The sequence below is a fragment of the Panulirus ornatus genome, chromosome 11 (assembly GCF_036320965.1).
Source record: "Panulirus ornatus isolate Po-2019 chromosome 11, ASM3632096v1, whole genome shotgun sequence".
NCBI lineage: Eukaryota > Metazoa > Arthropoda > Malacostraca > Decapoda > Palinuridae > Panulirus > Panulirus ornatus.
The window spans coordinates 64,245,266-64,273,173 of NC_092234.1; the positions used below are offsets into that span (position 1 = coordinate 64,245,266).

At 39.8% G+C, this 27,908-nt stretch overlaps 1 protein-coding gene across 2 annotated transcripts in view; it reads left to right on the top strand.

Annotated features, from left to right (window-relative positions):
- LOC139751613 (coiled-coil domain-containing protein 22-like) overlaps positions 1–27,908 on the top strand; it is a 338,143-nt gene that overhangs the window by 235,996 nt on the left and 74,239 nt on the right. The window contains exons 1-2 of one of the 2 annotated variants that reach the window (XM_071667230.1): positions 12,523–12,696; positions 18,640–18,811. In XM_071667230.1, coding sequence (XP_071523331.1) covers positions 12,647–12,696; positions 18,640–18,811 — 222 coding nt within the window. In that variant the 5' untranslated portion in view covers positions 12,523–12,646. Of the gene's footprint in view, positions 1–12,522; positions 12,697–18,639; positions 18,812–27,908 lie in introns of those variants that run through there. The other variant, XM_071667231.1, reaches the window with a different exon arrangement.

Consider the following 27,908-nt stretch of genomic DNA (forward strand, 5'->3'; position numbering starts at 1 on the left):
GGTTTGATCGAGTAAGTAACGTAAGGGTAAGAGAGATGTGTGGAAATAAAAAGAGTGTGGTTGAGAGAGCAGAAGAGGGTGTTTTGAAATGGTTTGGGCACATGGAGAGAATGAGTGAGGAAAGATTGACCAAGAGGATATATGTGTCGGAGGTGGAGGGAACGAGGAGAAGAGGGAGACCAAATTGGAGGTGGAAAGATGGAGTGAAAAAGATTTTGTGTGATCGGGGCCTGAACATGCAGGAGGGTGAAAGGAGGGCAAGGAATAGAGTGAATTGGAGCGATGTGGTATACCGGGGTTGACGTGCTGTCAGTGGATTGAATCGGGGCATGTGAAGCGTCTGGGGTAAACCATGGAAAGCTGTGTAGGTATGTATATTTTGCGTGTGTGGACGTATGTATATACATGTGTATGGGGGTGGGTTGGGCCATTTCTTTCGTCTGTTTCCTTGCGCTACCTCGCAAACGCGGGAGACCGGCAAAAAAAAAAAAAAAAAAAAAAAAAAAAGTTTGTTGAGTATCCCTGGTAAATTATATGGGAGGGTATTGATTGAGAGGGTGAAGGCATGTACAGAGCATCAGATTGGGGAAGAGCAGTGTGGTTTCAGAAGTGGTAGAGGATGAGTGGATCAGGTGTTTGCTTTGAAGAATGTATGTGAGAAATACTTAGAAAAGCAAATGGATTTGTATGTAGCATTTATGGATCTGGAGAAGGCATATGATAGAGTTGATAGAGATGCTCTGTGGAAGGTATTAAGAATATATGGTGTGGGAGGCAAGTTGTTAGAAGCAGTGAAAAGTTTTTATCGAGGATGTAAGGCATGTGTACGTGTAGGAAGAGAGGAAAGTGATTGGTTCTCAGTGAATGTAGGTTTGCGGCAGGGGTGTGTGATGTCTCCATGGTTGTTTAATTTGTTTATGGATGGGGTTGTTAGGGAGGTGAATGCAAGGGTTTTGGAAAGAGGGGCAAGTATGAAGTCTGTTGGGGATGAGAGAGCTTGGGAAGTGAGTCAGTTGTTGTTCGCTGATGATACAGCGCTGGTGGCTGATTCATGTGAGAAACTGCAGAAGCTGGTGACTGTTTGGTAAAGTGTGTGAAAGAAGAAATTTAAGAGTAAATGTGAATAAGAGCAAGGTTATTAGGTAGAGTAGGGTTGAGGGTCAAGTCAATTGGGAGGTAAGTTTGAATGGAGAAAAACTGGAGGAAGTAAAGTGTTTTAGATATCTGGGAGTGGATCTGGCAGCAGATGGAACCATGGAAGCGGAAGTGAATCATAAGGTGGGGGAGGGGGCGAAAATCCTGGGAGCCTTGAAGAATGTGTGGAAGTCGAGAACATTATCTCGGAAAGCTAAAATGGGTATGTTTGAAGCAATAGTGGTTCCAACAATGTTGTATGGTTGTGAGGCGTGGGCTATGGATAGAGTTGTGCACAGGAGGGTGGATGTGCTGGAAATGAGATGTTTGAGGACAATGTGTGGTGTGAGGTGGTTTGTTCGAGTAAGTAATGTAAGGGTAAGAGAGATGTGTGGAAATAAAAAGAGCGTGGTTGAAAGAGCAGAAGAGGGTGTTTTGAAATGGTTTGGGCACATGGAGAGAATGAGTGAGGAAAGATTGACCAAGAGGATATATGTGTCGGAGGTGGAGGGAATGAGGAGAAGTGGGAGACCAAATTGGAGGTGGAAAGATGGAGTGAAAAAGATTTTGAGTGATCGGGGCCTGAACATGCAGGAGGGTGAAAGGCGTGCAAGGAATAGAGTGAATTGGATCGATGTGGTATACCGGGGTTGACGTGCTGTCAGTGGATTAAATCAGGGCATGTGAAGCGTCTGGGGTAAACCATGTAAAGTTGTGTGGGGCCTGGATGTGGAAAGGGAGCTGTGGTTTCGGGCATTATTGCATGACAGCTAGAGACTGAGTGTGAACGAATGGGGCCTTTCCTAGCGCTACCTCGCACACATGAGGGGGAGGGGGATGTTATTCCATGTGTGGCGAGGTGGCGATGGGGATGAATAGAGGCAGACAGTATGAATTGTGTGCATCGGTATATATGTATGTGTCTGTGTGTGTATATATATATGTGTACATTGAGATGTATAGGTATGTATATTTGCGTGTGTGGACGTGTATGTATATACATGTGTATGGGGGTGGGTTGGGCCATTTCTTTCGTCTGTTTCCTTGGGCTACCTCGCGAACGCGGGAGATAGCGACAAAGCAAAATAAAAAATAAAATAATGTATATATATATATATATATATATATATATATATATATATATATATATATATATATATATATATATACACACAGACACACACACACACATATATATATTTCTCTCTTTCAAAGTATTCGCCATTTCCCGCGTTTGCGAGGTAGCGTTAAGAACAGAGGACTGGGCCTTAGAGGGAAAATCCTCACCTGGCCCCCTTCTCTGTTCCTTCATTTGGAAAATTAAAAAAAAAACGAGAGGGGAGGATATCCAGCCGCCCGCTCCCTCCCCTTTTAGTCGCCTTCTTCGACACGCAGGGAATACGTGGGAAGTATTCTTTCTCCCCTATCCCAGGGGATAATATATATATATATATATATATATATATATATATATATATATATATATATATATATTTTTCTTTTCTTTCATACTATTCGCCATTTCCCGCGATAGCAAGGTAGCGTTTAGAACAGAGGACTGGGCCTCTGAGGGAATATCCTCACCTGGCCTCGTTCTCTGTTCCTTCTTTTGGAAAATCAAAAAAAAAATGAGAGGGGAGGATTTCCAGCCCCCCCGCTCCCTCCCCTTTTAGTCGCCTTCTACAACACGCAGGGAATACGTGGGAAGTATTCTTTCTCCCCTATATAGATATTTTTTTTTTTTTGGTCTCCCGCGTTTGCGAGGTAGCGCAAGTAAACAGACGAAAGAAATGGCCCAACCCACCCCCATACACATGTATATACATACACGTCCACACATGCAAATATACATACCTACACAGCTTTCCATGGTTTACCCCAGACGCTTCACATGCCCTGATTCAATTCACTGACAGCACGTCAACCCCGATATACCACATCAATCCAATTCACTCTATTCCTTGCCCTCCTTTCACCCTCCTGCATGTTCAGGCCCCGATCACACAAAATCTTTTTCACTCCATCTTTCCACCTCCAATTTGGTCTCCCACTTCTCCTCATTCCCACCAACTCCAACACATATATCCTCTTGGTCAATCTTTCCTCACCCATTCTCTCCATGTGCCCAAACCATTTCAAAACACCCTCTTCTGCTCTCTCAACCATGCTCTTTTTATTTCCACACATCTCTCTTACCCTTACGTTACTTACTCGATCAAACCACCTCACACCACACATTGTCCTCAAACATCTCATTTCCAGCACATCCACCCTCCTGTGCACAACTCTATCCATAGCCCACGCCTCACAACCATACAAAATTGTTGGAACCACTATTGCTTCAAACATACCCATTTTTGCTTTCCGAGATAATGTTCTCGACTTCCACACATTCTTCAAGGCTCCCAGGATTTTCGCCCCCTCCCCCACCCTATGATCCACTTCCACTTCCATGGTTCCATCCGCTGCCAGATCCACTCCCAGATATCTAAAACACTTTACTTCCTCCAGTTTTTCTCCATTCAAACTTACCTCCCAATTGCCTTGATCCTCAGCCCTACTGTACCTAATAACCTTGCTCTTATTCACATTTACTCTTAACTTTCTTCTTTCACACACTTTACCAAACTCAGTCACCAGCTTCTGCAGTTTCTCACATGAATCAGCCACCAGCGCTGTATCATCAGCGAACAACAACTGACTCACTTCCCAAGCTCTCTCATCCACAACAGACTGCATACTTGCCCCTCTTTCCAAAACTCTTGCATTCACCTCCCTAACAACCCCATCCATAAACAAATTAAACAACCATGGAGACATCACACACCCCTGCCGCAAACCTACATTCACTGAGAACCAATCAATTTCCTCTCTTCCTACACGTACACATGCCTTACAACCTCGATAAAAACTTTTCACTGCTTCTAACAACTTGCCTCCCACACCATATATTCTTAATACCTTCCACAGAGCATCTCTATCAACTCTATCATATGCCTTCTCCAGATCCATATATGCTACATACAAATCCATTTGCTTTTCTAAGTATTTCTCACATACATTCTTCAAAGCAAACACCTGATCCACACATCCTCTACCACTTCTGAAACCACACTGCTCTTCCCCAATCTGATGCTCTGTACATGCCTTCACCCTCTCAATCAATACCCTCCCATATAATTTACCAGGAATACTCAACAAACTTATAGCTCTGAAATTTGAGCACTCACTCTTATCCCCTTTGCCTTTGTACAATGGCACTATGCACGCATTCTGCCAATCCTCAGGCACCTCCCCATGAGTCATACATACATTAAATAACCTTACCAACCAGTCAATAATACAGTCACCCACTTTTTTAATAAATTCCACTGCAGTACCATCCAAACCTGCTGCCTTGCCGGCTTTCATCTTCCGCAAAGCTTTTACTACCTCTTCTCTGTTTACCAAATCATTTTCGCTAACCCTCTCACTTTGCACACCACCTCGACCAAAACACCCTATATCTGCCACTCTATCATCAAAAACATTCAACAAACCTTCAAAATACTCACTCCATCTCTTTCTCACATCACCACTACTTGTTATCACCTCCCCATTTGCGCCCTTCACTGAAGTTCCCTTTTGCTCCCTTGTCTTACGCACTTTATTTACCTCCTACCAGAACATCTTTTTATTCTCCCTAAAATTTAATGATACTCTCTCACCCCAACTCTCATTTGCCCTCTTTTTCACCTCTTGCACCTTTCTCTTGACCTCCTGTCTCTTTCTTTTATACATCTCCCACTCAATTGCATTTTTTCCCTGCAAAAATTGTCCAAATGCCTCTCTCTTCTCTTTCACTAATAATCTTACTTCTTCATCCCACCACTCACTACCCTTTCTAATCAACCCACTTCCCACTCTTCTCATGCCAGAAGCATCTTTTGCGCGTATTTTGTGTATATATATATTATTATTTTTTATTTTTTATTATACTTTGTCGCTGTCTCCCGCGTTTGCGAGGTAGCGCAAGGAAACAGACGAAAGAAATGGCCCAACCCCCCCCCATACACATGCACATACATACGTCCACACACGCAAATATACATACCTACACAGCTTTCCATGGTTTACCCCAGACGCTTCACATGCCTTGCTTCAATCCACTGACAGCACGTCAACCCCGGTATACCACATCGCTCCAATTCACTCTATTCCTTGCCCTCCTTTCACCCTCCTGCATGTTCAGGCCCCGATCACACAAAATCTTTTTCACTCCATCTTTCCACCTCCAATTTGGTCTCCCTCTTCTCCTTGTTCCCTCCACCTCCGACACATATATCCTCTTGGTCAATCTTTCCTCACTCATCCTCTCCATGTGCCCAAACCACTTCAAAACACCTTCTTCTGCTCTCTCAACCACGCTCTTTTTATTTCCACACATCTCTCTTACCCTTACGTTACTCACTCGATCAAACCACCTCACACCACACATTGTCCTCAAACATCTCATTTCCAGCACATCCATCCTCCTGCGCACAACTCTATCCATAGCCCACGCCTCGCAACCATACAACATTGTTGGAACCACTATTCCTTCAAACATACCCATTTTTGCTTTCCGAGATAATGTTCTCGACTTCCACACATTCTTCAAGGCTCCCAGAATTTTCGCCCCCTCCCCCACCCTATGATCCACTTCCGCTTCCATGGTTCCATCCGCTGACAGATCCACTCCCAGATATCTAAAACACTTCACTTCCTCCAGTTTTTCTCCATTCAAACTCACCTCCCAATTGACTTGACCCTCAACCCTACTGTACCTAATAACCTTGCTCTTATTCACATTTACTCTTAACTTTCTTCTTCCACACACTTTACCAAACTCCGTCACCAGCTTCTGCAGTTTCTCACATGAATCCGCCACCAGCGCTGTATCATCAGCGAACAACAACTGACTCACTTCCCAAGCTCTCTCATCCACAACAGACTTCATACTTGCCCCTCTTTCCAAGACTCTTGCATTTACCTCCCTAACAACCCCATCCATAAACAAATTAAACAACCATGGAGACATCACACACCCCTGCCGCAAACCTACATTCACTGAGAACCAATCACTTTCGTCTCTTCCTACACGTACACATGCCTTACATCCTCGATAAAAACTTTTCACTGCTTCTAACAGCTTGCCTCCCACACCATATATTCTTAATACCTTCCTCAGAGCATCTCTATCAACTCTATCATATGCCTTCTCCAGATCCATAAATGCTACATACAAATCCATTTGCTTTTCTAAGTATTTCTCACATACATTCTTCAAAGCAAACACCTGATCCACACAACCTCTACCACTTCTGAAACCACACTGCTCTTCCCCAATCTGATGCTCTGTACATGCCTTCACCCTCTCAATCAATACCCTCCCATATAATTTACCAGGAATACTCAACAAACTTATACCTCTGTAATTTGAGCACTCACTCTTATCCCCTTTGCCTTTGTACAATGGCACTATGCACGCATTCTGCCAATCCTCAGGCACCTCACCATGAGTCATACATACATTAAATAACCTTACCAACCAGTCAACAATACAGTCACCCCCTTTTTTAATAAATTCCACTGCAATACCATCCAAACCTGCTGCCTTGCCGGCTTTCATCTTCCGCAAAGCTTTTACTACCTCTTCTCTGTTTACCAAATCATTTTCCCTAACCCTCTCACTTTGCACACCACCTCGACCCAAACACCCTATATCTGCCACTCTGTCATCAGACACATTCAACAAACCTTCAAAATACTCATTCCATCTCCTTCTCACATCACCACTACTTGTTATCACCTCCCCATTTACGCCCTTCACTGAAGTTCCCATTTGCTCCCTTGTCTTACGCACCCTATTTACCTCCTTCCAGAACATCTTTTTATTCTCCCTAAAATTTACTGATAGTCTCTCACCCCAACTCTCATTTGCCCTTTTTTTCACCTCTTGCACCTTTCTCTTGACCTCCTGTCTCTTTCTTTTATACTTCTCCCACTCAATTGCATTTTTTCCCTGCAAAAATCGTCCAAATGCCTCTCTCTTCTCTTTCACTAATACTCTTACTTCTTCATCCCACCACTCACTACCCTTTCTAAACAGCCCACCTCCCACTCTTCTCATGCCACAAGCATCTTTTGCGCAATCCATCACTGATTCCCTAAATACATCCCATTCCTCCCCCACTCCCCTTACTTCCATTGTTCTCACCTTTTTCCATTCTGTACACAGTCTCTCCTGATACTTCTTCACACAGGTCTCCTTCCCAAGCTCACTTACTCTCACCACCTTCTTCACCCCAACATTCACTCTTCTTTTCTGAAAACCCATACTAATCTTCACCTTAGCCTCCACAAGATAATGATCAGACATCCCTCCAGTTGCACCTCTCAGCACATTGACATCCAAAAGTCTCTCTTTCGCACGCCTGTCAATTAACACGTAATCCAATAACGCTCTCTGGCCATCTCTCCTACTTACATAAGTATACTTATGTATATCTCGCTTTTTAAACCAGGTATTCCCAATCATCAGTCCTTTTTCAGCACATAAATCTACAAGCTCTTCACCATTTCCATTTACAACACTGAACACCCCATGCATACCAATTATTCCCTCAACTGCCACATTACTCACCTTTGCATTCAAATCACCCATCACTATAACCCGGTCTCGTGCATCAAAACCGCTAACACACTCATTTAGCTGCTCCCAAAACACTTGCCTCTCATGATCTTTCTTCTCATGCCCAGGTGCATATGCACCAATAATCACCCACCTCTCTCCATCAACTTTCAATTTTACCCATATCAATCGAGAATTTACTTTCTTACATTCTATCACATACTCCCACAACTCCTGTTTCAGGAGTATTGCTACTCCTTCCCTTGCTCTTGTCCTCTCACCAACCCCTGACTTCACTCCCCAGACATTTCCAAACCACTCTTCCCCTTTACCCTTGAGCTTCGTTTCACTCAGAGCCAAAACATCCAGGTTCCTTTCCTCAAACATACTACCTATCTCTCCCTTTTTCACATCTTGGTTACATCCACACACATTTAGGCACCCCACTCTGAGCCTTCGAGGAGGATGAGCACTCCCCGCGTGACTCCTTCTTCTGTTTCCCATTTTAGAAAGTTAATACAAGGAGGGGAGGATTTCCGGCCCCCCGCTCCCGTCCCCCCGCTCCCGTCCCCTCTAGTCGCTTTCTACGACACGCGAGGAATACGTGGGAAGTATTCTTTCACCCCTATCCCCAGGGATAATATACATATATATATACACACACGCACACACACACACACACACACACACACGCACACCCACACCCACACACACACACACATACATATATATACATATGAAAAATGTAAGAAACAATTTAGAAAACAAACTTTTAGCTTGAAATGAATGAAAAAATGAACGTCACATAATGGTTCAACCTCTGGCTATGGAAAAGGAAATGTACAATTTATTCACACAAACGTCAATAGCAGTTCTCATCAATTTCACCACTGAATCAATAAGCTTCAATGTCTAAGCTACATTTTTCTCCAACTTCACTATTTTCTTGTCAAAACACCATGCATGAAAACTATCACTCCAGTAACACAACTATAAACATTTACTTCCCCTTTAAAAAGTATATATATATATATATATATATATATATATATATATATATATATATATATATATATTTTTTCTTTTAAACTATTCGCCATTTCTTCCTTATAGGAAGTGATAAAACACACGGGAAGATTTCTGGCCCCTCTTCGTTACCTTTTACTATATGCAGGAGATACGCGGGTAGTGATGTTTCTCCCCTATCCCCAAAGATAATAAATCTTCACAATAAAATAATAAAATCTGTAAGAAAAGAAAAGTAAATATCAAATGCAACAAGTTGCTGAAAAAAAAACCATGAGAAGAGTTTCTTCAGTGTGCAAATAATCTTTTCTTAACTGATTATCCCTGATGTCAAGAATATATAATCAGTTGATGGCAAATCCACTTAATAAAGATACAATTACATTCACTGGGAGATATATACAAAATTCTGTATACAGTGACAGCACAGATTAACTTTGACCCTCTGACCCCAGAAGTAAGCTATGTCGCTTTGAACACAACCCTGTAACAATATCTGGGTAATATACAACAAATTATTTAGAAAAAAAAGCACATATAAAATACTATTTACACCATTAATAACCTCAAACATTACCCGACTAATTCTAATATCAATGTGGGTCACTGTGAATGCATGTGTAACGATTATATAGCATAATGCATAATGAACATCAAGTTCTATATAAATGACATCATCAACAGATGCATATAATAATACTTAGAGTGTAAGCAATCTTAAATTGAGACCTGTAGATGCGAAAATCAATAAGGTTACATTTTCTATAAAGGGAAGTAATTGACAAATATCTAGATATGGTCCATCATACAGAAATGAAGCTGTCAGTTTGTAAGAAAAAATTCATTTTTTATATATATATATATATATATATATATATATATATATATATATGTTCCTGGGGATAGGGGATAAAGAATACTTCCCACGTATTCTTGCTTGTCATAGAAGGCGACTAAAAGGGAAGGGAGCGGGGGCTGGAAATCCTCCCCTCTCGTTTTTTTTTTTTCTTTTTTAATTTTCCAAAAGAGGCAACAAAGAGTGGGGCCAGGTGAGGATATTCCCTCAAAGGCCAGTCCTCTGTTCTTAACGCTACCTCGCTAATGCGGGAAATGGCAAATGGTATAATATATATATATATATATATATATAATGCAAATGAGTGGGAGATGTATAAAAGAAAGAGGCAGGAGGTCAAGAGAAAGGTGCAAGAGGTGAAAAAGAGGGCAAATGAGAGTTGGGGTGAGAGAGTATCATTAAATTTTAGGGAGAATAAAAAGATGTTTTGGAAGGAGGTAAATAAAGTGCGTAAGACAAGGGAACAAATGAGAACTTCAGTGAAGGGGGCTAATGGAGAGGTGATAACAAGTAGTGGTGATGTGAGAAGGAGATGGAGTGAGTATTTTGAAGGTTTGTTGAATATGTTTAATGATAGAGTGGCAGGTATAGGGTGTTTTCGTCGTGGTGGTGTGCAGAGTGAGAGGGTTAGGGAAAATGATTTGGTAAACAGAGAAGAGGTAGTAAAAGCTTTGCGGAAGATGAAAGCCGGCAAGGCAGCAGGTTTGGATGGTATTGCAGTGGAATTTATTAAAAAAGGGGGTGACTTTATTGTTGACTGGTTGGTAAGCTTATTCAATGTATGTATGACTCATGGTGAGGTGCCTGAGGATTGGCGGAATGCTTGCATAGTGCCCTTGTACAAAGGCAAAGGGGATAAAAGTGAGTGCTCAAATTACAGAGGTACAAGTTTGTTGAGTATTCCTGGGAAATTATATGGGAGGGTTTTGATTGAGAGGGTGAAGGCATGTACAGAGCATCAGATTGGGGAAGAGCAGTGTGGTTTCAGAAGTGGTAGAATATGTGTGGATCAGGTGTTTGCTTTGAAGAATGTATGTGAGAAATACTTAGAAAAACAAATGGATTTGTATGTAGCATTTATGGATCTGGAGAAGGCATATGATAGAGTTGATAGAGATGCTCTGAGGAAGGTATTAAGAATATATGGTGTGGGAGGCAAGTTGTTAGAAGAAGTGAAAAGTTTTTATCAAGGAGGTAAGGTATGTGTACGTGTAGGATGAGAGGAAATTGATTGGTTCTCAGTGAAGGTAGGTTTGTGGCAGGGGTGTGTGATGTCTCCATGGTTGTTTAATTTGTTTATGGATGGGGTTGTTAGGGAGGTGAATGCAAGAGTTTTGGAAAGAGGGGCAAGTATGCAGTCTGTTGTGGATGAGAGAGCTTGGAAAGTGTCAGTTGCTATTTACTGATGATACAGCACTAGTGGCTGATTCGTGTGAGAAACTGTGGAAGCTGGTAACTGAGTTTGGTAAAGTGTGTGAGAAGAAAGCTGAGAGTAAATGTGAATAAGAGCAAGGTTATTAGGTACAGGAGGGGTGAGGGACAAGTCAATTGGGAGGTAAGTTTGAATGGAGAAAAACTGGAGGAAGTGAAGTGTTTTAGATATCTGGGAGTGGATTTGGCAGCGGATGGAACCATGGAAGTGGAAGTGAATCATAGGGTGGGGGAGGGGGCGAAAGTTCTCGGAGCGTTGAAGAATGTGTGGAAGTCGAGAACATTATCTCGAGGGCAAAAATGGGTATGTTTGAAGGAATAGTGGTTCCAACAATGTTGTATGGTTGCGAGGCGTGGGCTATGGATAGAGTTGTGCGGAGGAGGGTGGATGTGCTGGAAATGAGATGTTTTAGGACAATATGTGGTGTGAGGTGGTTTGATCGAGTAAGTAATAATAGGGTAAGACAGATGTGTGGAAATGATAAGAGTGTGGCTGAGAGAGCAGGAGGGGGTGGTTTGGTCACATGGAGAGAATGAGTGAGGAAAGATTGACCAAGAGGATATATGTGTCAGAGGTGGGGGGGGACGAGAAGTGAGAGACCAAATTGGAGGTGGAAAGATGGAGTGAAAAAGATTTTGAGTGACCGGGGCCTGAACATGCAGGAGGGTGAAAGTTGTGCAAGGAATATAGTGAATTGGAACGATGTGGTATATCGGGGTCGACGTGCTGTCAATGGATTGAACTAGGGCATGTGAAGCATCTGGGGTAAACCATGGAAATTTGTGTGGGTCCTGGATGTGGAAGGGGAGCTGTGGTTTCAGTGCATTATTACATGACAGCTAGAGACAATGTGAACGAATGTGGCCTTCGTTGTCTTTTCCTAACGCTACCTCGCGCACATGAGGAGGGAGGGGGTTGTTATTTTATGTGTGGCGGGGTGGCGACGGGATTGAATAAAGGCAGACAATATGAATTATGTACATGTGTATATATGTATATGTCTGTGTGTATATATATATGTATGGTGAGATGTATAGGTATGTATATTTGTGTGTGTGGATGTGTATGTATATACAAGTGTCTGTGGGTGGGTTGGGCCATTCTTTCGTCTGTTTCCCTACGAAATACTGAGTATAATCAACAAAAGAACTTTTATGCAGTAACGTTAACTGCTTGGTCGGAAATAACCTTTACTATTAATATGTTAATTACCTGTTGTTAATATACCGTTTATATACCTCATCATACAGTACTGCAGAACATTGGTTATATTTTTAGATGATAGCTATTAAATAATTATGTAATATATGTGAAAACAAAAATGATTGCTTTAAAGCAATGCAAAAATATCTATATCTTATAAAAAGGACACCTTTAATAACAATTATACGTACCATCCCTCAGAGGCATTTGTAAGCCTCGCTGTGATTGGTTGAAAAAATCTGCCGTATTGTGAAGATCAAAGTGGGTGTATCTGTTGATGTTTTGTGTAAAGTGCTCTTGAATTTACTATACATTGGACAATTGACTTTGAAAAAAAGTTAACATGGAAGAAGTCGACAAGATCTTAATTCTCACCCTAAATCATTTGGGTTGGTATGTATTAACAAAAGCAAAGTTGTCTATTGGAATTATGACTAGTCTTCTATTGTCATATAATCGAGAATATAATCCACATATTAAAGATTTTCATTGAATATGATTATTGATGTGGGTGATATTTGTATGAGTTTTGTTTTTGTAAGTTTCTAGTTTCCGCCTAACAGATTTTCTTGGTAAGCGATGGCATGCGTCCTAGCTTGGAGCTTCAAAATGATAGATCTATCGATTATATGTAATAGACATTTCGTAACTCTAGTGGTGTAAATTTAAAAAATCCGCTTTGTTAATTATTACTACGACCATATTTTCTTTTTTCTTTAGATTAACCACTCGGGAGTTGATATGAAAAATGAGTATTTTGTTTAGGGAGAATTATCTCCATATTTCTGCTTCCTATTCCTCCATCCTGCAATTGTATGTTTCCATGCAAATTGGGGTGAGTTTTGAAGTTAAGGGAAAATGTGAGGTCAATATTACGAATTTCTAATATAATCACGTTTTGGCATAACTCATGGTAATCTAACTTGATGCAGTTTAACTAAACTAAACTGGGCCTGTCCTCCTCACCAGACCTAAAATAACCTACCCAGAGCTCACCTAACTAAATCTAATCTTTGGCAGGTTAGGAAATGGAATCTTGGAACACATAGAAATGCAGCTTGAATATAAAAAATTACAAATAGTGTAGAACAGGTGTAAAAAAACATTTGTAATGGCTTGGTATACACAGTCTGGTACAAGAAATAATATTGAATATGTGTATTTTGAGAGTTTAATGGTCAGTTATGCAGAATACACATCGTGATATTATTTAGGCTAGTTTGGCTGCATTCACCTTGCGTTGCAAGGATATCATGCTTTTGTAATTCACCATTTATCATATGGATCAGAAAAGCACCCATTCAGCTCCAGTGAATTGCATTAACTGGGTGTGGTGTTAGATTGTGTTGAGACCCCCTGGTGAATCATAATCAAAAGTATTTGTGTCGCAGTCCCCAGGATGGAGATCTTCAAATATAGATAATGAAAATACATGCAGAAATACAGTAAACAGCTATATACAAATTTTGGTGAAGTCTGGAAAAGAGGTATCACTTCTGTAGGTTTACTATATTAGTTTTTCCCTTATGGACCTTTGTTGCTACTGTAAGTAGTGATATAAGAATGTGGAATATTGCTTACTTGCTCTGTGCAAAGACATTAGAAAATGACATCAGGATGCCTTAGTTGCCCCCCCCTGTTTGTTTACTATTTTCATAATTTCAATAAAATTGTTATAGATGCATCAATTAAACTCTCCAGTTTTGATTTTGAGTGCTATTACCTTGTAATTTCCCTCTAGTTCAAAGATTTACCCTCTTAAAAACTTAGAATTGGTGGAATTACAGATGCTACATCAAAGATCCTACACCCTATATCACTTTTGCACATTATAAAAATGCTTTGGTTTAAATTTCATAAATGTCTGTCACAAAGGTGATGTCCTTTTTCTAGAAAGTTACCCAGAGTTCATTAGTTTGCTGGGTCTTGTTCAGTATTACAAGAATACAGGATTTTGCTGATCCTTTTGAAATGACATCAGAATGCCTAAGATGCTCCCCCTGTTTATTTACTATTTCCATAATTTCAACAAAAGTGTTACAGTTGCTTTGGTTTTAATTTCATAAATGTCTGTCACCTAGAAAGGTGATGTCCTTTTTCTAGAAAGTTACCCAGATTTCATTAGTTTGCTGGGTCTTGTTCAGTATTACAAGAATACAGTATTTTGCTGATCCTTTTGAAATCTCCTTATAAGTCATCACATCATCGGAATAGAGACTGCAGAACAGTCATGAAAATACATTTTGAAAAACGATAAACTTTAACAGATATTTTGTTAATTGACTGGGTCTCCTATGGTTGTACAGACACATTTCCCAATGCTGCTGCAATTCTCTTGTGTTACAATGTATTTCAGTGTTTTAGGATACCATGAGGTCAAGTTTAGTTTTATTTGAATGAGGCTGAATATTGACGACATATGATATATTGAAACTTGCTTTAGATATTGAGTGATTTTGTTCTATAGTGCTAGTGTGTGGTTGTGACATTTGTAAAAAAAAAAAAAATTTAAGTTTAAGAGGTGGCCTTTATTGGCCTTTAAGGTCAGGTTCTGGTTCTCCTGAATTCTGCATTTGATCCTAAGATACCTTCATTATAAATTGAGGCAGTTAGGTCACCTAGTTGAAGTACTTGGCAATACACAGGAAATAATGGCACTATGGAAAAGGTTCTATTTCAGTTTGAAAAATAGAAAGTTCATTTGTCTAAACACAGTTATTGAATAAACATTGGTGCTATTGATGCATTTCTTTACATTCTGTGAGTTTGGCTACACTTACATTTAATTTTGAATAAGTGTGGTAAAGACAGTGGAATCTCTAAGACTTTTTAAAAGGAGCTTTTGAAAGTCTTGATATGGTCTTCAAAGCCAAAATGTTGTATCTTATGATATAGGAAATTTCCTCGTACACACTCTAGGAACTTATGTCTTCATGTCGTGTTCCTTGTCACCATGAGAATCCAAATCCTGCAAGTCCTTATAATTGAAATCCCCCATTATCAGCACTTTACCTTCTCCAAGAAGTTCATGATTAGTGTTTATTCAGTTACATCCCGATTACTCCTTCTCTAGTTCATATTGCATCATGTTTATTTCTTTATTTGTATTTTTTTCCGGTCGTATGTATGGATGGTCGTAAGTCGCATAGGTTGTAAGTAGGGGAGAGCCTGTACAAGGTCTCAGATGCACTGAATAATGTTCTGCCCTTGGCACTCTCCTTTATTTCTACACTGTCATGAATAGACTTGCTAAGTCCAAGCTCACACTTGATATCAACTGTTCAGTCACACCACTGCACTGTCAGCCCAATGATGATTGTGTTATTCCAAGCTTAAGCCCGCATTAATGAAAAAAGGGCACATGGACCATGTACTTTATTCTAAAAATGGCGTGAACCGAGAGTTCCCTGTACCATAGAAGTATTTCTTTACATCCTTATGTACAAGTTCCTTACTTGATTTTATGTTATATCCTCTGGTTACTCTATCCCTATATATCTGAAAGTTCTGTCCATTATCCACTTCTTGGATCTCTTTTAAGAACTGAAAGTTTATGATCAAGTCATGCCTCAGTCTTCGCACTTCAGTGGTTGATAATACTATCAGCCTTTTCCTGTGGCTTACCTCTATTAAGTTTGTGTGTGTTTGCATGTGTGTGTGTATGTGTGTGTAATTACACAAACTCTACCCTCATACTTTAAATATATGTATGTTGCCTGCATTAACCATGTTCTCTGTCATTCTTTCCATTAATCCTTTGCTCTTATACTATAAAAGTATTTCTTTGCATCCTTATTGACAAGTTTCTTACCAATTTCATTTTATGTCCTTTGGTTGCTCTTTCCTTACATCTATCGGAGAATCGTCCAGTATATATATATTGTCGATCTCTTTTAAACACTTACAGATTGTGGTCACGTTACCTCTTAGTTTTCTCTTCCAAGATAGGTAGATTTAAAGCCTCCAGCCTTTCTCTATAGCTTAGCTCTCTTAAAGATAGGTAGGTTTAAAGCCTCCAGCCTTTCTCTGTAGCTTAGCTCTCTTAATTCTGGTACCATCTTTGTCGCCCTCCTCTAAACCTTGTCTGTGAGCTCTTTGTGCTTTTTTAGGTGCTGTGATCAAACCTGAGAAGCATATTCTAGTTTTGGCCTCAAGAATTATATGAATAGTTTGCTAAATATTTCCGTATCCATATACTTGAAAGCTATTTTTATATTTCTCACCAGTTAGTTTGTCTCCTTAACTATTCTCCTAATGTGGCACTCTGATGACAGGTTAGGGATGATGGCTCCTAAGTCCTGGTCACACAAAATCCCAAAGCTTATTGCCTAATAGGCAACCATATTTCAGACCAACTCTGGAGTCGTCTAAGGCCCCCTTGTAAGCCGATGCAATCCTCCTTGCTTTTCACATCCCCCATGACCTTTGCATCATCGTCTGTGTGTGTGTGTGATTACTAATTTGTATCTTATAGGGAGGAAGTTTTCCATTTGTGTATGTGTTTAATTACTTATATGTACTGTATGGGAAGGAGTTCACTCGTGTATGTGTATAATTACTTATTTGTACTGTATGGGTAGGAACTTTTACACTTGTGGGTCCCCATCTCTTGAACATTCTCTACTGTCATACAAGTTCTTTTATTTATTTATTTATTTATTTTGCTTTGTCGCTGTCTTCCGCGTTAGCGAGGTAGCGCAAGGAAACAGACGAAAGAATGGCCCAACCCACCCGCATACACATGTATATACATACACGTCCACACATGCAAATATACATACTTATACATCTCAATGTATACATATATATACACACACAGACATTTACATATATACACATGTACATAATTCATACTGTCTGCCTTTATTCATTCCCATCGCCACCTCGCCACACATGGAATAACAACCCCCTCCCCCCTCACGTGTGTGAGGTAACGATAGGAAAAGACAACAAAGGCCCCATTCGTTCACACGCAGTCTCTGGCTGTCATGTAATAATGCACCGAAACCACAGCTCCCTTTCCACATCCAGGCCCCACACAACTTTCCATGGTTTACCCCAGACACTTCACATGCCCTGGTTCAATCCATTGACAGCATGTCGACCCCGGTATACCACATCGTTCTAATTCACTCTATTCCTTGCACGCCTTTCACCCTCCTGCATGTTCAGGCCCCGATCACTCAAAATCTTTTTCACTCCTTTCCACCTCCAATTTGGTCTCCCACTTCTCCTCGTTCCCTCCACCTCTGACACATATATCCTCTTGGTCAATCTTTCCTCACTCATTCTCTCCATTTGACCAAACCATTTCAAAACACCCTCTTCTGCTCTCTCAACCACACTCTTTTTATTTCCACACATCTCTCTTACCCTTACATTACTTACTCGATCAAACCACCTCACACCACATATTGTCCTCAAACATCTCATTTCCAGCACATCCACCCTCCTGTGCACAACTCTATCCATAGCCCACGCCTCACAACCATACAACATTGCTGGAACCCCATTCCTTCAAATATACCCATTTTTGCTTTCGGAGATAATGCTCTCGACTTCCAAACATTCTTCAAGGCTCCCAGAACTTTCGCCCCCTCCCCCATCCTATGATTCACTTCCGCTTCCATGGTTCCATCCGCTGCCAGATCCACTCCTAGATATCTAAAACACTTTACTTTTCCAGTTTTTCTCCATTCAAACTTACCTCTCAATTGACTTGACTCTCAACCCTACTGTACCTAATAACCTTTCTCTTAAGTTTATGTATTTATTCTGTTAAATTCCTGTACGACTCATAGAATAGAGTACTTCTATGCATCTTTTCTAACAAGTTACTTGTTTAATTTCATGTTATGTCCTTTGGTTGCTGCATCCCTACTGCAGTACAGTGTATTCCTCCTTATACTGTAAAATATTCATATTTCACCATGTAATTATGTTTTAGTTTTTCTGTTCCCAATGATATGTGTTCCATTTTTTATTCATTTTTATACATGGTACCTTTATATTCATTATTTAAAAATTTTTTTGCTGCTCTGAGAGCAGGCTCTTGATGTACTGTCCTACTTGCTATTTAGAATGATACTGACCAGCCAAATGGAAAAATTATGGCTGAAGGATGTGCCCTGGAATTTTGAAAGCTAAAAAAGAAAAATGAGTAGTTATTGTATTAACTGAGCACAATTTTATTTTACGAAATTACAACTACCAATAGGATGTTTTAGGTCATTTTCTTTTCAGGGGAAATAAACAATCAGTATGCTTTGATCATATACCAAAAGCTGATTTTATAATCTTTGATTGCTTTTTCATGAATGTGTTTAATGCTTTCAGTGACATTGATGAAGCCGTGAAGAGTGTTGGAGACTTTGGAATTTCAGAGGTGGTTAATGGAGTAGTCAGATGCATCCGGACTATTGATAGTGACTGTGATTTACCTGCTTCATTGCCACAAAATATGGCCCAGCGTTTCAGGGTTGCAGCTTCAATTGCACAAGCAGTGAAGGTAAGTAAATGTTATGAATTGCCTGTACTTGTTTATGGATACAAAAAGTTTTTAGAGAGATTATTATAACAGCATGCAATATCCATCTTATTCACACATTTGGTTTTCTTGGTGCATGCAAGTAACACTTTATTTTTGTAACAGCTAAGCCAGTTTGTAGGTGTCTTTAGGAACTGTTTCAGTTCCTGCTGGGGTCTTTGACATTTGAATGTGTTTAGATCATCAGCTTCTGAAATGTTTTTGGAAGAATTTACACATGCCACTTACCTTCGGGGACAAGTATATATGTATACAGAAAACCTATTAGTGTATGCTCATATATCCATTATTACTCAGCTCAGTACAATAGTTAGATTATCATCATTCCAGTCTATGGTCCTTATGGTATTATGTACATACAGTTCAGAGTTTATTGATGATGCATTTGAGAATATATATTCTATTGGATCCAAGTTAAAGTGTCCTAGATCTTTCATTGATAAATCCCTTAAGTTAGCAAAGAAATCATTTTATAGATATAAACCTCCCCTTGACACCATGAACCTGTAAGTTTTCCCTTTTAGTAATAATTTTACTTTACCTCCCATGTTGCTTAATGTAAATGTTGCCCTCAGCAACAGTACTATAAAGTGCCAGGAAACAGATGAAATATAGAGGTAGATGGGGATTCCATTTAGATGACTGTTATATACCATAAGTGAGTCCAGAATATGGGAAATTTCAGATTATTTTTAGAAATGATACAATGGAGTTCTTATCATAACATCTTTTTTGTTGTGATATAGATTTGAATAACTTTCATATGCAAATATGTCTGTTTTCTCCTGTTGTTAGACCTTCATTCCATGAAGATTACTTGACACTTTGTAGGATCAGGCCTTGTTCATCTTTATTTTGAAACCAAAGCTTTCTTATTTCTAGTGAATTCCATCATGGCCATCTCTATGTATCCAGTGCAGAATGTTTCAGTATACAGGATGGAATTTCTGCAAACTCTTGTCTGAAAGACCATTGTCACTCCTCATTTTTTTACATTTTATTAATGTGTGGAGAGACATGCCAGTGACCTGTCTAGGTGTTTATCATATTTCCTGCAAAATTGGTCATCACCTGGCAAAGTCATTACCTCCTCAACAATTTGAAACTCTGCCTTCAGTGTACAAGAAAAATGTTTGCAATTGCCTTACCAGAGGGTCAGTATTCACTGGGATTTGTTTCAAGTATTAGTGTATCCAGGTCAGATTTTCACTTTTCCACTTTTATAAGTCTGCTCCAGTTCACTTACATATTATGTACTTTGCAACCTATTACAGTGTTTTAGTTATGTTTTGAGTTGTTCTTTTTATCTTATTCATGCCTCCTAATAGAAAGGTATGCAGTGCAGTGTTAAATTTAAATGTATGATTATACTGAACAGAGACGGTACAAAAGTTGACAAGAGCATTCCCCAGTAGATGGACATATTCAGACATGGATGAATGTCATTAGCAGGGATGTTAATGGAGTATGAGTGAGAATGTGGGGATGTTAATACAGTGAGGATTAGCCGCGCCAGTTGAAGGTGCTAACTTTATATTAGTGAAATTGTTTAATGCGGCTGATTTTCAAAGTTGTTTGTGAAACAGGTAGCTGTGATAATTTTTTTCAGAGAATATCCATCACTAGTTGCTCGTTTTTAAAACCACTTTATATCAAATTTCACCAACTTTCATTTATAAAAGACATAGGCAGCCTTAACTGCAAGTTGATCATGATGTCATTGTTTAAAGATTTTAAGCTGTAACATAGACACTGTATATTTACTGCTCTGCTTGTAGGATGTCTCTGCTCATGTCTAGTGTGTTTGTGTAATTACCTATTTGTACTGCACAGGGAGGGAGTTTTACATTCATAGAGCCCCATTTCTTAAGCATTCTCTGCTATCATACAGCGTCTTGAATTTATGTATGCTGTCTGCATTAATCATGTCCTCAGTTACCTTATTTCTTTCATGCACCACTTATTTTAGAAGCACTTCTTTACATCTTTTTTTTAACGAGCTCCCTCCTAATTTCATGGTCTCTCCTTTGGTTGCCTTGTTCCTATTATCTCAAAGAACTGTTCACTGTCCATATTATTTATCCATTTTGAAAACTTAAAGGTGTTGGTTAGGTCACTCCTCTTTTCCAAGGCAGGCAGATTAGTCTTTACCTGCTGTCTTTTAAGGTGGGCAGGTTCAGACACTAGTCTATGCCTGTAACTCTGATATCTTAATCCTGGTTCCGTCTTTGTTGCCTTCCTCTGGACCTTCTCTGTTAGCGTTTGGTCTTGGTAGGATAGGAACAGCTTGCTAAATATCTGTGTTTTTATATTTGAAGGCTGTTCTGATATATGCCAGTAGACGGTTTGTCCCTTTAATCTTAGTTTTGATATGGAACTCTGGCAACAGGTTAAGGACGATGTCAACTTGCAATTCCTCAAACTGAATCCTGAAGTTTGTTTCCTGGTATATGATAATTACATTAAGGCCATCTTTCTCAGTGTCCCATGCCCATTACATTTGTTTAGGTTGAATTTCATCAAGCATACTTAAGACCAACTCTGGAGTGTGGTTAGGTCCCCTTGTGTAGATAGTCGAGCAGTAGCCCAACACCTGAAGACTGTTGAGGGTTAAGAAAAGACTGGAACTCTGGCAGACAACACTTGTTCAAGAAGCTCAGTTTACACATTACAAGTTCAAAGGCTGGGTGACAACTGCTCAACACAGTCCATGCTAGCACTAAACTCACCTCCCATTCAGTGTTGCCAACCCAAAATTCATTTTTGGTCCAAATATCATTAAAGAAATCATGAAAAGCCCTTACATGTCCCTACGTACAAAGTCCCTTTGCATGTCCCTACATGAATTAAACTTATTTTTCAACAAGAAATATTCTATAATCATAGAATGTGTCTTATGAAGTGATCAATAAACTTCATGGAGAATTGAAAACCAAATAATGAATGCATTGACATTTATTCAATGTTTATTAGAGAAAAATAATTTTTTTTTCACGATGCATTCAATTTTTTAAGTCCTCTTATAAATTAAGAAAAGGAGAATAGTTTACTTAGCTTTTTTCCAGTATAGTTAACTTGATATGTTTCATTTAATTTTCCTTTAATCATCCATGATGATCATATGAGGGTAAAAATACAAGGTATATATTTTATGAAAGAGGAACAGTAAATAAATAGGGCGGTCATATTTCCTCCCACGATATTGGACGTGGATATTTGTCTTCAGCTCTAATGAAAGAGATTATAAGACTTCCAACATTTCATAATCAGATTTCATTCATAATCAGCACAGCAGTATAACTAACTTAGGGCTCAAATGGCAAGACAACAGGAAAGCTTTACTCTTCGTGATCATACATTTGTTGGTGGTGAAGTGCCAAGTGCCTCTCCAATATCTTTTGCAAAATCAAGACAGTTTTATCTTTGGATTTCTTATTAGAATTGATAAATAGTAAGGAATCAAATAACTCAGGTCCCATCCTATTCCTCTTGTTTGTCTTTGTATCTGTAATCTGCCATCTACCATTGGAATGTGGCAAAGTTAAGATGAGCTTTGCTAGAGGGGCAAGGTTCCTGAAATCAAACTGTTCTGAAAAATTCCTTTGTTTGGAAAGATACAACCAAAGTTCTTCACAGCTTTTCTTAAGAATCAGGTTATGTTCATCAGCAGTGAAATATGCTGGCAAATCCTCCCACTTTCTAAATAAAACTCAGAGATTCTACTGGATGTCCATATTTTATTAAACTGTCTAGCTTTGGTAGAGTTTTCTTCACATAAGAATCCAGTGCAATCTTAGGATATATGAATTTCCTTTTCTTAAACAAAGGATCAGAGAGAGAGAGACAATTTTTTTTTGAGTTCAACAAATGCTGTTTGATAAAAGGAGAGACGTCTCATCCTGAAATGCTTATCATTTTTATCGTCAAGAGAAGACAAAATTGACTCGCCCTCACTTCCCAAACTAACTTGCCCAAAAGTGTGGAGATGTATAATCAAGCTCATTTCTTTTAATTTTATTTACATTTTTTATTATACTTTGACGCTGTCTCCTGCATTATTGAGGTAGTGCAAAGAAACAGACAAAAGAATGGCCCACTCCACCCACATACACATGTATATACATAAACGCCCACACACGCACCGATACATTTCATACATAGACATATACATATATACACATGTACATATTCATACATGCTGCCTTTATCCATTCCCGCCGTCACCCTACCACACATGAAATGACACCCCCTCCCCAGCGTGTGCATGAGGTAGTATTAGGAAAAGACAACAAAGGCCACATTTGTTCACACTCAGTCTCTAGCTGTCATGTATAATGCACTGAAACCACAGCTCCCTTTCCACATCCAGGCCCCACAAAACTTTCCATGGTTTACCCCAGACGCTTTGCATGCCCTGGTTCAATCCATTGACAGCACGTCCCTCCAGTATGCCACATCGTTCTAATTTATTCCTTGCATGCCTTTCACCCTCCTGTATGTTCAGGCCCCAATCGCTTGAAATCTTTTTCACTCTATCCTTCCACCTCCAGTTTGGTCTCCTACTTCTCCTCGTTCCCTCCAGCTCTGACACATATATCCTTTGTCAATCTTTCCTCACTCATTCTCTCCATTGACCAAACCATTTCAATCCACCCTCTGCTGCTCTCTCAACCTCACTCTTTTTATTACCACACATCTCTCTTACCCTTTCATTACTTACTCGATCAAACCACCTCACATTACATATTGTCCTCAAACATCTCATTTCCAACACACCCATCTTCCTCCGCACCACCCTATCTATCACCCATGCCTCAACCATATAACGTTGTTGGAACCACTATTCCTTCAAACATAACCATTTTCGCTCTCTGAGATAACGTTCTCGCCTTCCACACATTCTTCAACGCTCCAAGCACCTTTGCCTCTTCCCTCACCCTTTGACTCACTTCCGCTTCCATGGGACTCACTTCCGCTTCCATGGTTCCATCCGCTGCCAAATCCACTCCCAGATATCTAAAACATTTCACTTCTTCCAGTTTTTCTCCATTGAAACTTACCTCCCAATTTATTTGTCCCTCAACCCTACTGAACCTAATAACCTTGCTGATATTCACATATACTCTCAGCTTTCTTCTTTCACGCACTTTACCAAACTCAATCACCAATTTCTGCAGCTTCTCACTTGAATCAGCCACCAGCGTTGTATCATCAGCGAACAACAACTGACGCACTTTCCAAGCCCTCTCATCCACAATAGACTGCAAACTTGCCCCTCTCTCCTAAACTTTTGCATGCACCTCCCTAACAACCCCATCTGTAAACAAATCAAAGCCATGGAGACATCACACACCCCTACAGCAAACTGACATTCACTGGGAACCAATCACTTTCCTCTCTTCCTACTCGTACACATGCCTTACAACCTCGATAAAAACTTTTCACTGCTTCTAGCAACTTACCTCCCACACCTTATATTATTAATACCTTCCATAGAGCATCTCTATCAACTCTATCATATGCCTTCTCCAGATCCATAAATGCTACATACAAATCCATCTGCTTTTCTAAGTATTTCTCACATACATTCTTCAAAGCAGACACCTGATCCACACATCCTTTACCACTTCTGAAACCACACTGCTCCTCCCCAATCTGGTGCTCTGTACATGCCTTGACCCTCTTGATCAATACCCTCCCATATAATTTCCCAGGAATACTCAACAAACTTATACCTTTGTAATTTGAACACTCACCTTTATCCCCTTTGCCTTTATACAGTGGCAACATACATGCATTCCACCAATCCTCAGGCACTTCACCATGGACTATATATACATTGAATATCCTCACCAACCAGTCAACAACAAGAAGTCACCTCCTTTTTTAATAAATTCCACAGCAATACCAATACTTAACTGCCGTCTCCTGCGTTAGCGAGTTAGCCCAAGGAAACAGTTGAGGAATGGCCTAACCCTCCCACATACATATGTATATACATAAACTCAAACATGCACAGATACATTTCAACGTATACATACATATACATATATACATATGTACATATCCATACTTGCTGCCTTCATCCAGTCCCGTCGCCACCCCACCACACACGAAATAGCATCCCCCCTCCGGCGAGGCAGCACCAGGAACAGACAGAAAAGGCCACATTTGTTCACACTCAATCTCTAGCTGTCATGTGTAAGGCACCGAAACCTTATCTCCCTTTCCACATCCAGGCCCCACAGACCTTTCCCCAAACGCTTCACATGCCCTGGTTCAATCCATTGACAGCACGTCGACCCTGGTATACCACATCGTTCTAATTCACTCAATTCCTTGCACGCATTTCGCCCTCCTGTATGTTCAGGCCCTGATCACTCAAATCTTTTTCACCTCTTCCTTCCACCTCCAATTTGGTCTCCCACTTCTTCTTCCCTCCACCTCTGACACATACACCCTCTTTGTCAATCGTTCCTCAGTCATTCTCTCCATGTGTCCAAAACATTTCGACACACCCTTTTCTGCTCTCTCAACCACACTCTTATTACCACACATCTCTCTTCCCCTTTCATTACTTACTTGATCAAACCACCTCACACCACATATTGTCCTCAAACATTTCATTTCCAACACATCCACGCTCCTCCACACAACCCCATCTATAGCCTTTGCCTTGCAACCATATTACATTGTTGGAACCAATATTCCTTCTAACATACCCATTTTTGTTCTCTGAGATACCGTTATCACCTTCCACACATTCTTCGATGTTTCCAGAACCTTCGCCCCCTCCCCACCCTGTGACTCCATGGTTTCATCCACTGCTAAGTTCACTCTCAGATATCTGAAATATTTCTCTTCCTCCAGATTTTCTTCATTCAAATGTACCTCTAAATTAACTTGTTCCTCAACCCTACTGAACCTAATAACCTTGCTCTTATTCACGTTTACTCTCAACTTTCTTCTTTCACAAACTTTACCAAACTCAGTCTCCAGTTTCTGCAGTTTCTCACCCAAATCAGGCACTAGCGCTGTATCATCAGTGAACAACAGCTGATTCACTTTCCAAGCCCTCTCGTCCAAAACAGACTGCTTACTTGCCCCTCTCTCCAAAACTCCTGCATTCACCTCCCTAACCACCCCATCCATGAACAAATTAAACAACCATGGAGACATCACACACCCCTGCTACAGACCGACATTCGCTGGGATCCAATCACTTTCCTCTCTTCCTGATTGTACACATGCTTTACATCTTGGGTAAAAACTTTTCACTGCTTCTAGCAATTTACCTCCCACACCATATACTCTTAAAACCTTCCACGAAACATCTCTATCCACCTATCATATGCTCTCTCCAGATCCATAAATGCTACATACAAATCCATGTTTTTCTAAGTATCTCTCATACATTCTTCAAAGCAAACACCTGATCCACACATCCTCCACCATTTCTGAAATCACACTGCTCTTCCCCAATCTGATGCTCTGTACATGCCTTTACCCTCTCATATCAGGTTTAATCTTTGATAAATCATCTACAGACTCTGGTTTGATGATATTCATACATAATATCCTTGTCATTTGGATACTTTCATCTTTTAGGACAGGTATCAAGCTGTTTTTAATCCGAGTTAATGCATTCATTTAATTGATATGTCCGAACACATACTTCAAAAAGGTCAGGTAGGCTTTTGAATATGGATTTTTGCATTCTTTCATAATCAGTTCTGCTGAAATTACCTTATCCTCTATTTAGGCCTGGAAAGAAGTAATTTCAAAACTTCCCACCTAGTCAGAATTTGTTCAGTGCGGTGGTGCATTGCAAGCCATCTTGTATCAATAAACCTCAGTATTTCAGTCTTTCAGCAGAAAGGAATTCCTGTAATTCACTTAATTCCGCCTGTCGTTTTGAGGCGTGACTGAAATATGCTGCAATGTTACGAAAAAATCCTCCACACTTCATGCTAAATTTGTGGATGCTTTATTTGCAGCATTGTGGAGAGAATAACATGTACACCATATTGCAATGAAACTCTTATCTGCTTCCAGCTGTAACTTTTTTGTCATGAGTATTGTTCTTCCCATCTAAAACACTTGTATTGTCTGCTGCCAGAGCATTGATATTACTTAAAGGTTTTTCTTTTTCTACAAAGCATGACTTCACAACATTAGAGTTTCAGCTTTGCTTCTTACGTTACGAGAAATGCTTTCTAAAAGTTGTAACTCTTCTTTCTTCACAGAAATACTTAACCAGCACAGTTATAATTCTTAGATATGTCTGTACCCTTATCTGCTAAAATGATAGAGGTGTCATTTCTCAAAATTTGTCAGTTTTTTTATCTGCCCCTTCTGTTACATTTTTTCACAATACTTGAACATTTTCTGTGTAAATTTACATCTTTGACAGCATCTGAATCAGGGATACCTATTTTCAAGCTTCTATTAAGTGATGAATTGTGTTCATAGAAATGTTATGTTCTGCAAACACAAAATAATCTGCAGCTTTTTTATATCTTTTTTCAAAGTATTTTCCAGGCTAGTTTCTTTAATACCGTGAAATTATGCACCAACAGATGGCTGACTTTTGAGTCTTAAGGAGGGACAATATGATTACTTAAAGTACACAAAATCTCTCTATTTGCTACTTTTCCTACAGAAAATATACTAATTATCAAATTGTCCAAAATCCCTAGGTATTTAAGAATTTTGTATGGGCGTCCCATCGCCTTTGAAAATCATTCAAAAGTCCCTAGGATTAGGGACATGTTCCTGTGGTTGGCAACGCTGCACCTGCACACACCCTGGTCAGCTCAGTAGTCCAGTGACAGCCAATCCCAAGTCGTGATTCAGTGGTGTGACCGATGACTTTGGTTACACAGTGAAGTCACTGAATCACCGTGTCACCTGACATCACGCGTAACCAACTCAGTTATAGCTATACAACATTCTTCGTTGAAAACGTTCCACCGAACTACGTTATCTTGAACTTCGGCATGGCAGTGGTCGTCCTGGACTCTCCTACTCTTTTTCATTCGAACCTTTGGCTCCATTC